The sequence below is a fragment of the Dipodomys spectabilis genome, unplaced genomic scaffold (assembly GCF_019054845.1).
Source record: "Dipodomys spectabilis isolate Male_0828 unplaced genomic scaffold, ASM1905484v1 ptg000436l, whole genome shotgun sequence".
Lineage (NCBI taxonomy): Eukaryota > Metazoa > Chordata > Mammalia > Rodentia > Heteromyidae > Dipodomys > Dipodomys spectabilis.
The window spans coordinates 3,710,824-3,726,000 of record NW_024871113.1 but is presented as its reverse complement, the minus strand read 5'-3'; the positions used below and the strand labels follow the sequence as shown (position 1 = coordinate 3,726,000).

General features: G+C 42.9%; 1 protein-coding gene across 3 annotated transcripts in view; it reads right to left on the bottom strand.

The window, feature by feature from the left end:
* Positions 1 to 800: 800 nt before the first annotated feature.
* The window catches only part of Aff1 (AF4/FMR2 family member 1), a 215,678-nt gene continuing 201,301 nt past the window's right edge, over positions 801 to 15,177 (bottom strand). For all 3 annotated transcript variants that reach the window (XM_042668359.1, XM_042668360.1, XM_042668361.1), the window contains 7 exons: positions 14,715 to 14,806; positions 14,329 to 14,389; positions 10,936 to 11,072; positions 10,260 to 10,331; positions 9,745 to 9,882; positions 6,557 to 6,780; positions 801 to 5,631 (listed from right to left, as the gene is read on the bottom strand). In XM_042668359.1, the coding sequence (XP_042524293.1) occupies positions 5,510 to 5,631; positions 6,557 to 6,780; positions 9,745 to 9,882; positions 10,260 to 10,331; positions 10,936 to 11,072; positions 14,329 to 14,389; positions 14,715 to 14,806 (846 nt within the window). In that variant the 3' untranslated portion in view covers positions 801 to 5,509. The remainder of the gene's footprint in view (positions 5,632 to 6,556; positions 6,781 to 9,744; positions 9,883 to 10,259; positions 10,332 to 10,935; positions 11,073 to 14,328; positions 14,390 to 14,714; positions 14,807 to 15,177) is intronic.

Genomic DNA, 15,177 nt, shown 5'->3' with positions numbered 1-15,177 from the left:
AGGATTCTGGCCAAATATAACCCAATTTCTAGTTGTGACTTTCTGTTTTTAGGAATGAGTTAATGGACACTTCAGTGAAACCAGTGCACAATAGCAGACATTACAAGGGGAGAGAGGAAGTGCTCAATAGACTAAACAGACAATGAACAAAATTAGTGGAGTCCATGTTTAAAAAAAAAAAAAGCTCCAAGACAGTTTGAAGGAAACTTCTGAAATTTTGAATATGGACTATTTAACACTGAAAACTTTTATTAGCTGCTGTAACGGTATTTTAGTTACCATTTACTTTCTCTGGAAAAGCGTCCAGAGATGCATGCTCAAATTTTTTAGGAGAGAGAAATACATCTGCCGCAGAGGAAACAAAGACCAGTTAGTCTTTAGATTCCTTTCAATACAAACCTGCTTACTTAGCAAAGAGGTTGAAAGCAGGTGAACTTGGTCACTGATACACACACCTGGTAGTCAACATTAGGACAGGCCACACTGGTGACATTAGACTAGCTTGTGTATGACTATAATCTTAAAATAGACCAAGCAGGGTAAGTGACCTCATCATATTACTTCCCCTACTTTGGTAATGAACACATTCTGGGAATGAGAGCACATGAGACCATGTTTAATGCGTAGACAGCAATTTCATATAGAGAAAAAAAATTTTTTCCAGATCTTCACAACATAGCCCAGGCTGCCTCAGCCTCCAGAGTGCTGATATATCAAGCTTGCACACAACTCCATATCTGGCTTTACATAGCCATTTTAATAATTATTCAAACTACGAAAAAGTACAGACTCACCCCCAATGATTTCTCTAAATTTTTATTTTTTTTTTTTACAGCTCGATCCTCTTGTGAAAAGGAAAGAATTTGAAGATGAACAATTACACTTTTTAAAAACAGCATTTACTCCTCATTACAGAGAACAAACAAAAGATTTGTGGCACATTTATCTTTGGAAATATCTTTTGCAAATATCTTTTTCCTCTAGAAAAAACTTCAATTCTCTCACAGATCATGTCTGTCTCTTTCAGAGGACTATACAAGGCAGCTAAATTTTCACAAAAGCTCCAAGTTGCAGTTCCATTGCTGAAGTAGAAAAAAAAATCCGTGGAGTTCCCCTTGCTGTGTTGCACGTCTTCCCATTGAAAGCATCCCTGCTTCCTATCGTACATACAAAATCACTGCTCTGACAGCAGTGGCTGGCACATTATTCTACAGTAATCAAAGAAAAATTCACTCAAGACCAACCAGTGATTTTCATTTATCCACTGGACCACTTCTTTTTTTAAACAATTTTAACAATACCAAGATTTGACTTTTCTCTAACATTGTAAGAAAGCAAAAAATATATAATATAATAAAATATATAATGGTAATAAATAAAAAAAAAAGGCAACTCTACTCGGGTATCATCCAAATCACAATCACATTCAGGAAAAACAAAAAAACAAGATTTGGGACCACACATACACTCACACATAACACACCCAGCAAGAACAGTGTATACTCAGCATCTGAGGGGAGGCTGTGAGTGATCCTAACAATACATGCCATGGCCTGAACAAAAGGCAAACTTAATACTGCCTGTAATGAGCATTGCTTAAACATCTACTTTTAAGCAAAGCAAGTTTTATCTTTGTTCGGCCATTGCTGCTGCACCATGCAGCTCAGCCAGCCTTGCTGTGGGCGGTCTTATTTCCTTATCCTTCCAGGCCAATATATTAACATACAGACTCCCAAGAAGCACTAGGTTTCTTTCCTGCCCTCCGAGGCTCCCCAGCAGGTAGAGAAACATGAGTGCTTCTCTGCCCATCACAATAGCTAGTGATGTCTGATACACAGTGGAACAGAATATAGTGTGAATTCCCATGGGACCAGAAACGTGCAGCCACCTGAAAAGTGGTAGATGGTTCTTGTTAATGCTTCATAAATAACTAAGGAACATGGCCAGAAGAGGGATGTGCATTCTCAGTCACCAAGAAGCCAAAATAACTAGATTGCACATTGAAGGCTCCATGGCAGAAATACTACTTGCAGTGTTCAAAGGAAAACCCCAATCCATGCGCTTCTGCCATTACATACTTCCCTCCAACAAGACAACCACAAAGGCATAGAAAAATACGTTATTTACATCTACTATTTCCAAATGGGAACAAAACAACTGAAAAGGATGAAGAGAAAAAATAACACCGTGATTGATGCTGGCATCTCCCCACAGATGTAATGCACCCCTCACTTGTGTTTCCAAAAGCTTCAAGGAGTCTTTCATGATCTAAATATGGCTAATCAGTGGCAGAGTATAACAAATGAAATGGTAAATTTTCCAAGATGCTTTGTAGTGTTGGGAAAAATTAAAAGACAATCAAAAGCCATGAGAAAAAATTTAAATATCCAACTCATTTACCTCAGGATGCACAAATATGCTTCAAATTCCACAAAAGTAGATTTAAGATCCATGTAACAGTCCTTGAAGATGTGGCAAAACTTAGCATTATTTCAAAATTAGGTTTGATCAATCAAATGCACCTTAATCAACTCTTCCATGCATTTGTGTCTACCTCTCTTTTGTGTACATCCAAGATAACGGTTGTGAAGAAACAAGAGTTTTGTTTTTTCAAAAGTTTCCATGCAGGAATCACAGTAAGATTAAACTGCTCTTATGTAAGGTACACCTAATTAAGGCAAATATTTTCAACCCTAAGTGGGTTGAGTTGGTTTCTAAACATCCTGAGTTCTAGAATTAGAATAAGGGAGATAAAGATGGCCCAATTTGTCCAGAACACTTAGTTACACATATCTGCTAAAACATCTACAAAATAAAGGGCATTTTGTTTAAGAAAAAAAAAGTCAAATGTTTTTCTCATTATGCGTTTTATATTACCATCCTATTGTAATTCATTTCTAATAACTGTTCAGTGGGCTCTCCCATCCCCATCCCAAGGCCACCCTGTGGCCTATATGGGTGATATGCTGTTTCAGTAAAATGTTTTTCATTATTTAGAAAGGCTCTTAAATTCATTGATTCACATTTTAACGATCTCCCAGAGCAGAAACATTTGACACTTTTCAAAGACAATGTTCTATTTCCTATTATAGGCAGACACACTCCTCTGTAGTGGCAAAGACAACATTTGCACTTTATTTTCACTTCTTAAGGATACTTTTCTGTCTCATTGTGAAGTGTGTACTATCATTGTTACAGAACTTCACATATCCAAAGGCTTAATTTTATGATCTAATCTCTCAAATTATCTGTATCCGTGCAAATGTTGCCTTTGTAAGCATGCAGTGGAAAAGTGCAAATGTTTAAAAATTCCTTCAGATTTCTATATACAACTGTAAAGCATAAAGACCTTCAGAATAGTACACATTTTACCAGCAACTACGTTTTACGTATTCCATTACAAAGACAGTCATTAGCAATTATCTTTTAGGTAAATGAATATTGCAGTAAGAACTAGAAATATCCAATGTCCAAAGCAGTACAAGCTAATATACCCAAATTCATTGATTTTCCAAAGAATAAATATATTTTTAATAGAGTTTGGAAGGGAGAGAAGAAAAACCCCACAAAGGCAGTCACTGAACAAGCAACCTGTTCTTTTCAAATTGGCTGAGAAATCTGGGGAATGTTTTCAGTCAAGGGTACACTGGCTATCAGCTCAGAAAGAACTCAGCACATAGCGCAAAGCCCTCATAACTGCCATACAGCTTGTTTCAGGAGCCATGAGCAGATGGTAAGAAAGGCATATGCTGCAGCCATCATATAGGCCTTAGGCTAGCTGCTTGCCCCTCTATAGGATGCACAACAAAACTACCAAGGCCAATTACTGTTCACATCAGTGTTCATGTTTTAAAACTAGCTGTTTAGAGAGAGTAGCTGCTTTTCAGGATCACATATGAAGGTCTTCTGCTCAGATATTAACACTCTGTGGGTAAAGCCAGTGGTACAGAAGAGCCAGAGGGACATTGCCACACAGAGTTCCCACTGTGACAAGTGAGCTCACTCCCATGTCTAGGGTCCTCCTAGTCAATCTACCAACGGTGTTCTCACATTCATCACAGGGGCTGCATGTGGCTTCACAAATAACTGTGAAATGAAACACAAAGGTAACAATGTGTAGAGGTGCAGAGGCAACAGGAGAAAAAGACCGATTAGGAATAACTCTAACTCTTCGATTTTAATACATGTTCAAGTTCTACATAAAAAAGGGATATAAAGCACTGGCTTTTAAAAACACTGAACTCAAACGAGTATTCTAATAATAACCTTCTAAGTTTCAAGGAAAAACTGTGCTTATGGGCCTGTGGGAATTCTTTGTTCTTTCATTTTAGTTCTTTCAAATAGATTTTGGTTTAATGTAGATAGCAGGGTGACAGCTTATAGAAAGGCCACAGTTCCTCTTCAACTTAATCAAATCGAGTTGGCCAACAACACTCTGAAGTGAAGGCATGTAGTGGCAATGTTTTCAAAGTCAAATTTATACTCCAAATCTTCACATCTGGTCAGGAAATTAACTTCCTCATGACAATCAAGACACTGGAAAGTTTCATTTTGTTATAAATATAATCTGTAACAGAAAAATATAGCCTAAGAAGATTTCATTTTTCTTTGTTCATTGACAAAATTCTGAGTTCATTAGAATAGTTACCATGCAGCTACAAACCACCCATCAGCACCTTGAATTCCAGCTCAGTTAAACAAAAATTAAAAACCACTTTAGCGATCTGGTCAGGTATAAATGTTGGTTCCCTCCTCCCCCAAGGTGGGCTGTTTAGAGCATCATTGATGTTGTTAGTTATGTGCCTTCCTGGAGTAGGGTAGGAATGGAAGCGCCAGTCCTTTTGGGGTATGAGATGCTCCCAAATGTGGCTGCTCCTCCTCCAGTGCTCCACTTGGGCTGCCTTTCAGCACAGTAAAAGAAATCTTCACGGGGGAAAATGTGTTTAGGGAGTGGGGGCCAGGAGTCACCTTCAGTTGTATAAATACCAATCCTTAGAATCAAAGCCACTGTTCAACAGCAGGACGCGGGGTATAGTGGAGTCCTTCACAACTTATATTTTACAGATGGCCATTAGAATTCATGAAGCAATCTTTCCCCAAAAACGTTTTTAAAAAATCATCCACAAAACCCTTCACCACAAATCATTTTTTAAAAAAAATTCCTTTTGGAAATGGATTAGTATGGCTACTGAGATGAAAAGAACTTGCTTTCAGAGTTGAAATTGCTTCTCCTCATTTCATTTGCAACTTGTATTCTGTGGGGTAAACAAAACACCCAAACAAAACAAAACAAAAGCACAGAAATGTCTCTAGACCATCCATATGCCCATTAGGGCACACTGCACTTCCATCCTTTACTCCGGAAAAGCAACATCATCTCTGGGGCTGGCCTCCATCTCTGCTTCCCTACTGGAGTTTGATGCCGTCTAATGAGACAAATGTCTATGCTGATTTTGAGGCTTCCAATGTGCAAAACAGTTTCCAAGGCATTGTGTCAGCTGGGCTCACGTTAAGGTGTTTTGGTTACTTGTTTCAGCCGCTGCAAACCCTGTCTTGTATAGTGTACCAGGTCCACTAAACTGCTATTGAGGGCCAAGATACATACTTTGGTGCTCAGTTGAGCAAAGAATTCTGAAGGGGGAGAAAAAAAAAGGAAAGGAAGAAAAAGAATGAATGTAAATACATATGCACATATAAAATAGATGTTATAACCCCTCCAAATCCTACAGTTCACCTATCACAGCATACACACACACACAAAACTATAAAACTACACACACACACACACACACACACACACACACACACATCTCACAGACTAATGTAGCTGTCAATTCTAGAAGGGGAGAAACCAGCTTGGCTTTAGAGCTGGCACTTTTTATTACCCAATTTATACATTTGAATCGACTATGAATAAACAAGGGAAAATGCTGATTGAATGATGTTAAAAGCATAATTATTTTGCTAACAAAAATCTAAGAGGCTGTACAGAAATTGAGAGGCTACAGCTAGCTGGCTGCCTTCTCTACAGCTGGAAAAGAACTGAAATGAATGGCCTTCACTAGGCACTCATTTGTGCAAGCTGCCACTGGCACCAGCGGAACTCCAGGGACCTTAACTGCTCCTCAGCCTTGGGTTTCTCCAGGGCCTTCTTTCCCAGCATGTCTCAAGAGAGTTTACTGAGCCTATTTGCTGCCTTGTGGTTCCAGCTATTCTTCTTAGGGTAAACTGCAAACAAACTCAGCATGAGGATTCTGCTACTTCCTATCTCCAATGTGCTGAGCCTAGGAACAGCCAATGCTTTGCCTGGGCTGCAATGATGACAGCAGAACTTGTGAGCAGGCAAGGTGCAAAAGCCACTTCCATTTTGGTTTTGCTCAGATCTAGACACAGAGCTCAAGGAAGAACAACAGCTACGCTAGGAGGCAGAAATGAGAGGAGTAAGCAGCTCTTCATGTCCTTGTCTTCAAAAAATTGAACATGAGACAGAGACAGAGTGCAGTACTCCCTCCCAGTCTCCGAGTCTGTGCACCTCCCTGGTGAGAGAGCCCTTTACCTTTATTCTTCCTCAAAAGAACCTCGGCCTGTTCCCACAGATCAAAGGCGGTAAGGACGTGGGATGTGATGTTCACATAGGAGGAGGTCATGTTCTGGATGGAGACTGGGGTACTGATGGCGGCAGTCACTCCGCTGCTCCCCATACTGCCAGCGCTTGACTGGGACCCTACAGAGCTGGCAGGAGAAGGCATTGGAGAGAGAGGGGATGGGGTGCCTGTGCTTCTGCAAGGCGGGGGGGGGGGGGGGAGTGGGGGGGGAGAGACAAGAGAGAGAGAGAGAGAGAGAGAGAGAACACTGGTTAATCACTTTATTGTCTCCTGCCTCTAGAGTTATGGTCTAAGCCACAGTGCTTCAGTGTACTACTGGCAGAATGATAATCTTTGACTCCCAAAAGGTGAGAGGTATCTCTGTGGACCAGCCTGCTATCCATTGTGCATTCCACTTTCTCTGCGGGAATCCCTCCTCTTCCCCTGCCCGTATCCCATGTACTGCTAGCCACACTGTATTTCACTGTGGGCTTTTTGGGGGGTGGTTGTTGTTTGTGTGGAGTGCGGGGGGTCTGCTACGTCAGCTAGGAGCTCTGCCACTGAGCTACACGGCCAGCCCTGCGGCTCAGCCCTTCACCTGCTATCAGAGTGCTCACTCTCGCCTGGCGCTCTCGCCACCATGGAGATAGCATGGCTTCCTTTCAGACACCACTGCAACTTCTCTCTTTCTCGACTTAACCTCCTTTTCCTGAGTCACAGCACCACAACAGAGGCCAAGCCCTACTAATTCTGACTTACTAGCATTTAACATGTGTTTTCTTAAATTTGTATTAAGTATGCGTACAAAGAAATTCCCATCCCATAAATCAGATTATGAGGACAATGTTTCTTGATCAATGTCACCCCTTCGTTCTCCCCTATTATTCCTCCTCTCATTTCCACCCTCATTTTTTACATAATGTACATCAAATAGAATGACTACACTTGCTCACATTTGCTCCCTCCACTCATGTGGATTCTTGATTAATTCCCAAATAAACGAACAGATACAGAATACAGTAGGAGGAAGTGGACACAAGAATATATCAGGAAACTTCATTTCTCTCTACTCTGCCCTTGGCTTAGTATCTAGTCATCAGATACCTCATGTGGCTCATGTAGAAAAACAAGGAAATCACTTAGACATAAAAAGCAAATGGGGCTGGGAAGGTGGCTCAGTGGTAGAGCGCTTGCCTTGCATGCCTGAGGCCCTGGGTTTGATTCCTAGGCACCACATAAGCAGAATAAGCAGGAAGTGGTGTTGTGGCTCAAGTGGTAGAGCACTAGCCTGAGCTAACGAGCTGAGGGAGGGGCTGGGAAGGTGGCTCAGTGGTAGAGCGCTTGCTTTGCACACATGAGGCCCTGGGTTTGATTCCTCAGCACCACATAAGCAGAAAAAAAAAGCCAGAAGTGGCACTGTGGCTCAAGTGGTAGAGCGCTAGCCTTGAGCTGAAGAGCTGAGGGACAGCACCCAGGCCCAGAGTTCAGGCCCCACGACTGAAGAAAAAAAAAAAAGCAAATGGTATTAGAATGATGTAGCAGCAGCCTCATGATGCATCTGCTTTGTGAGCGAGCTCTGACAGTCCTGAAGCATGCCCAGCAGAGTGCACATTTTCAGGGACAAGAGAGAAGTATTTCTGAGGGGAGCACTCGTCTCTGCCTTGGCTCCTGCTACATGCCCAGGAGCTACCAGGGTTCATGTGAAGAGGTGCTCCAGCTGGACAAGTGGTTGGCTTATCTACGACAATGTGACTTGTGAACAGGCAGTGTGCCTGGTGAAGTTTTCAGCAGTAACAAATTCCTTCTCAGTCAGTACGTTTTCAAGAAGCCATATGGGAGTGTCTTCTTTCGAATTGCTGGAAAGGGGACAGTCTTCTAAGTGATGCTCTGAAAAATGGTAAAACCTTTCAGAACTGGGGAACTTCCCAAGCAATATGATCAAATTCAAACAAAGCAAGAAACCTGAACTGGTGGTGGTGAATAATCCCAGCACTTGAGAGGCTAGCAAAGGAGAATCATTAAGTTTGGGCCCTACCTCTCTACCCCAAGCCAAAGGGACTACACAGTTTCAAATACAGAGATGGAGAGGAGACAAAGGAGGGAGAGAGGGAGACAGTACACATACAACACTACATATAGTTTTATTATGGTATACGGCTGTTTTATCATCATCAGCAGCAGCAGCAGCATTTATGGGTAGAACTGGGAATGGAATTCAGGGCCTCAGAAATGCTAGGCAAACACTCTCTCCAAGTCACATTCATAGCCCTTGTTATTAATCTCTTATTGGGCTTCATTTATAAACTCTTACGAGTATGTATAGGAAAAACATAGTATATATATGGGTCTGGTACTATCTGTGATTTCAAGCACCCACTGAGGGTCTTGAATTGTGTCATCAGTGGGTAAGCACTGTACTTGTTTGGGGGAGTGGGGGGAGGTCAGTCATGGGGCTTGAACTCAGGGCCTGGGCACTGTCCCTGAGCTCTTTTGCTCAAGGCTAGCACTCTACCACTTTGAGCCACAGTGCCCCTTCCAGTTTTCTGGTGGTTTACTGGAGGTAAGAGTCTCTCAGGGGATTTGCTTTAGAAAAAGAAAACAGGACAGTAAGGGAAGGAGTAACATTGTCCAAAAAGAAAGTGTACTCATTCCCTGATTTATGTAACTGGAACCACCCTGTACATCACCTTTATAATAATAATAAAAATGAAATAATAATAAAAAAAAGAGAGTCTCTCAGGGACTTTTCTGCCCAGGCTTCGAACCATGATCCTCAAATTTTAGCCTCCTGAGTGGTTAGGATTACAGGTGTGAGCTACCAGCACCCAGCTCTTATTTTTTTTTTTTTTTAACAGAAAGAAAAATCTCTTTACATTTCCTAAAGTTCATTTCCACATTGTGTTGTGTGACAGAGGCACGGAGACTCTTCCTCTAAGAGTATCCCCCACACTATATACCTTTGATGTCGTCCAGTCAGCCAAAAGCTTGATTCCTAACTAGTTCTCAAAAAGCAAAAATATGCTAAGGACTTCAGTGAAGGAGCAAGTAAGCAAAAAGATAAAGCATATGAATTTTGAAAATCTAACATCAGCAGCTGCCAAAGCAGTAAATGGTGAGATGCATTTGTTTTGTAGATGAATGAAATTAGACTTATCATTACCTTGCAACGCATGGAGAAGGTGCCTGTGTCACTTTGGAAGAACTCTTGAAGTGTTCATTAAGTGTACGAGAATACTTTATTGCTATGTCTTTTTTACAGCGAAACATGGCCATGTTCAGGAGAGACTGGCAACGCATGCTGTGAACAAAAATACAAGTTACAGTGACCCACGTGGCTTCATGGAAAGGACTCTGCCACACAGAAAGGAGCCAATTATCCCTCAAAAGTACAATGGAGTACCCAGGAGAGGAAAGGTACTGGACTGCAGGACGCAGACTGGAAAACACAAATGTATGCGGATAGGATTTATGTCACAAGACCATTGCAGTCACTGAGTCCGCAGTGAAGCAGCAGCAGACGCCATGCGGCCCTAATCACAACCAACCCACCACCAAGAGACTCACATGCCTCTCATCACAATTTTTACATTAAGAAGAAAGCAAATTTCAAACTCGTGTTTCACATCCAGAGAAACACTGACTTGGTGCTATTTAGACAAAGAAAAATGTACACACCATAAAACAGCAAATATTTTCTCTTGTGTTGGCATGGTGGCATCAGAGAAGAATTTTAACGACATCACGAATCTAAGGAGGGGTGTAAAGATACATGAGGTTAAACAAAGGCAGTCACAGATCCCAGCCCGCGTACCTTGTCATGCCAGCGCTGGGCACTGACTCTTCCTGCAGTTCTAAGACTGGGTGCAGCCCAGAAAACAGGGACGCGTTAGAGCAACAACGAGACCATTCAGAAAACCCAGGCCCTGTGTCCTGTCTGCCTCCTCATACCGGTGCCACAGTGTCCTCACGGTCCCCTGCACCGTGAGGTAAACACACACCTGAGCAACAGCGATAAGAAAGCTGAACTGGAAAGGCCAATCTCTCCCTCCAAGGCCTGGCATTTCTCAGCACACCTTGGCAAGATGAGAGAGTGGGACCCAGTCATTCTGTGTTTCATCTAGATCAGATCACAATTTCACCTAGGAAAAAAAGAGTTCTTGGGCAACAACAACAACAACAAAAAGTGCTGGGAACTGAACCCAGGGACTCATGAGTGGCATGTGTGCAATACCACTGGACTGCACCCCTACCCCTGGTAACTTTTCCAAGACTCCCCTTTCTAAACTGTCTGCACTCTAAGGTTCCAGGGGCACAGACAGTCAAGGTGAGGAGAGGAACCCCTCACACTTACTTAATAAGATCCACAGTGTCTGAGTACACCGTGTAAGCTGACTTCGATGCCGGCATTTCTGACTCCATGGCAATTCCACACTCAATGAAGGACAGGATGGCTTCCAAGTACTTAAAGGCCTTTCCAACCTTGTCTGTCTGTAAAAGAACACAGTTATTGTCAGGTTTAAGGCAGGCTTTAGTTTCTCACCCTTGTTCTTTACTGTAACTTGAACTTTGCTGTCTTAGTTTTCTTGTGGTCAAAGAGGAGAATGAACCAGCTGAAAGTGGTAAGAACCAAGGCCAGCTTTTTTTTTTTTTTTTGGGTCCAGTCGTGGGGCCTGAACTCTGGGCCTGGGCGCTGTCCCTCAGCTCTTCAGGTCAAGGCTAGCACTCTACCACTTGAGCCACAGCACCACTTCCAGCTTTTTTCTTTTTGCTTATGTGGTGCTGAGGAATCGAACGCAGGGCCTCATGCATGCAAGGCAAGCGCTCTACCACTGAGCCACCTTCCCAGCCCCAGCCAGTCAGCTTTGAACACAAAAAATGTGTTTCAGCAAAAGTTCATTGAGAGAAAAGAAAACAATTTGGTATTACAACTATTTTTTGAAAACTTCATGGAGCGTACATGTCCAAACTAAGGTATGAAGTACACAGGCTTGCATTAGTGTGCGGTCACTCATTATGTAACTTTCTTGAGAAACAGGAAGTGATGAGGGCTTTCTTATAAGTAGAAAGCATTTATTATGGTTTATAAGCACCTAAAATGATCTCACAGTAATCTTGTATGCATTTGAGAATCCAACAGATTAATCTTCTTTGGCGCCTTGGTTTGGTATTCAAGGCTGTTGTCTGGGCCAACAGGGGCAAAAATCTCAAAGTCCCTTAAAGGAAATGGAGAAATCTAAGTGAAATCACCTTGCACTCAAATACCCGTTTGGTGGCTTAGCCCTATCCTCGATGATTGGCACAGAACCAGTCAGACTAATGAGAGATTGTGGTGAATGACACTTTCTCTCTCCACGTGACATGCACACCACGCATGAAAGCAGCTCGTTAACACTTGCCAGATTGGAATTTCTTTCTAGCTTGACATGTTCAGGAAGAATGAAGACAGTCAAGATGTACATGGAATACAGGAAGACAGTGACATGTTGGCAGAGGGCTTAGCGCTGCTAATTATTCTCAGTCAACTACACTATATATGGTTCTTACGCCTTACCAGTAGATGCATTCATATGCACATATGCATGCATGTGTATAGGTGTGCACACTCATATTTATGTACACCTATATTTATATGTATACACATACCATTTTGACCTTCATTTAAAAATCCTTCCCAAGGTGGCTCAGTGGTAGAGCGCTTGCCTTGCATGCATGAGGCCCTGGGTTCGATTCCTCAGCACCACATAAGCAAAAAAAGAAAAAAGCCGGAAGTGGCGCTGTGGCTCAAGTGGTAGAGCGCTGGCCTTGAGCTGAAGAGCTGAGGGACAGCGCCCAGGCCCAGAGTTCAGGCCCCACGACTGGACCCCAAAAAAAATAAAATAAAAATTCTTCCCAAAGAGACCAGACTCAGAAGATGAGTGATAAAAAAAAAAAAAAAAAAAAAGCCAGATTCACATGCCTTAGCTAATCAGCAATACAGGACAGACTCATTGCTTCACTGATGGGAATCTAATTCTCAAAAAGGTGCTTATTTTTTTTTTCATGTGCTTTTTTGAAACTTTCTCATGAAATTTCCAAAATTAACATTGGCTGAAGGGCAGAAGCAAAGCAAAGCAGAGGATCATAGCGCAACTAGTCAACAATACTACTTCCTTCAGTATCTCACCAAGCTAAAAATGAGATTGTGCCTGGCACAACTCTCCTGAAATGCTGTGAAGTAGCAGCGCGGCAGGCTCCCTGCTCCATATGAGCACGAGCTTGTGTGACACTTGCCCTCTACACTCAGCCAGGCCCTCTGCTCTCTGGAACGCCAAGAGCACAGCTTTGAGACATTATGCAATGGAGAGAAATGACGTAGTGTGATTATACAGGTTATTGGTTGGCCTGGCAGAAGATGGGAACAAAATGGGATGTAATTACCTATTACGATGGAATGCGAGCGGCATACTGTAGGACTAACGAAAGTGCCCCGGGACACATGGCCACCTTGTGAAAAAAGACCTGCCTATACATAGATCGGAAACAAATCTCCCTAGAGTACTACTGTGAATTGAATAATGAGGGAATCTAATGTTGAAAATACCCCGTGTTGGGTTAAGTTTTAGATAACTGGCGGTGGCACTGGTTACTCTCTTCCAAAACTTGAAAGAGACACACGGGCCCAGTCACAATGTTGGCGGTACAAGGAGACAGTAGAGAGCACCATGGTTTGGCGTGGGTCATCCCAACATGCTTGTTCTGGACTTGCTAAGAGCACAAAAAGAGAAACAGGTCATTTTGCCTGTTAGAAGGTAACAGTGTGCCCCTTCCTAGTGTTGGACAAGAGCTGAATGTCTGTGGCTGAGGTGGATGGACAGCAGGACAATATCCTGACACCTGCCATGGCAGCCTCAACCCGATCCCCAAGGGCCCGGCGAGCACAGGTAGGCTTGAATGCCAGAGGGCAGGGCCACCAGGTGCTTGTGTCCTGAGACCAGGGTGCCACACACTGCTCCAGGGAGGGAGGGGTTTGTTCACAGTGTGTTTAGGTTTCTAAACACACTCAGGGGAAAAAGAAAAGCTTTAATCATTGAGAGATGGTTTTAAATATGATAAACATGATCTCTATAAACTGCAGCAGGGATATAAAAACATATTAACCATGTATATAACTTAACCCCAAACCTTCCAGAAAGTTCAAAGGCCAGCGAGTAAGGAGAACTCACATGTGCAGGGCTTGTGTACCAGCAATACAATCAGTACCTTTACCTTAAATTTTCTGTCCTTGGTCAACTATTCCTTCAGGACCAGTCAAGGTTTTGAGATAACCTTGGAATGTAAAAAGGCTTCCCAGAATTTACTGTTCACATCCAAAGAATTAATTCAGCGGGACAAAAAAGCACCCATATATGAACTCTCCACCAGGCAGGCCCATGTTCACTCCTTAGGAAATGTCACTAGGCACTACATACATTTCCCCATGATCAGATTCAGTCAATGGAGCCACAGTATTCCACCAATACCCTTTACCCCACAGTCAGCAGATCTTGCTCACACCTCAGCCAATAGTGGGTCCAAACAACCCTCCCTCCTACTGTCCCTGAACCCAGATCTTCCAGACACCCATCCAACTCTCCCTCTTGCTGACCCTGAACCTGCGCGTGTGTGCGTGCGTGTGTGCGTGCGTGCGTGCGTGCGTGCGTGCGTGCGTGTGTGTGTGTGTGTGTGTGTGTGTATTTCTACCAAGGGGACAAAAGCCAAGACTCACCATAGACTCTGCTTTGTACTTCAACTTTTTTGCTTCCTTCATGTGAAAATCAGCTTGCTGTCTGAAAAAGAAAAGCAGGGGGTCATGTGAACCTCAAGTAGCAGGACAGAGCGGGGTAACTACAGAAGACTCGGTGAAAGAAGATGGCAGGGGGAAGAGCGCAAGTACAGAATGAAACCAGGGAAGTGGCGCTGTGGCTCCAGTGGTAGAGCGCTCGCCTTGAGCTGAAGAGCTGAGGGACAGCGCCCAGGCCCAGAGTTCAAGCCCCACGACCGACAAAAATAAAAAACAAAACAAAACAAAAAAAAAAAACAGAATGAAACCAGACAATGGGACCATGTCCAGGGAAGGATGGAGGGTGAGAACAGAAGCATCTGAACTCTTACTTGTCAAACTTGACTTGAGGCTTCCCTGGTTTAGAGTTGCCATTTGGCAAAGAAGGCACTGGAAAAGGATTTGAAGTATCTCCAGAAAATCCCTTAAAAAAAAAAATAATATGTATTATATGTCCTAAAAGTTAACACACGCCCTTTTTTCATTTGTTTCATAGACAGTCTTTTGGTACAGCCTAGCAGGACTTGAACTCTTGACTTTCCTGCCCCAGTTTGCTCAGTGTTTGGAGTTGCAGGCATGTCAGCATACCTGACATCCCTCTTAACAGCCCAAAATTGAAGAAAAAGAGCAAATCAAACACTACAGTTTAGGAAGTGGCGCTGTGGCTCAAACTGTAGAGCACTCATCTTGAGCTGAAGAGCACAGGGACAGCACCCAAGCCCAGAGTTCAATCCCCACAACTGACCAAAAAACAAAAACAAAACAAAAACAAACACTACAGTTTAGCTTGGTTGA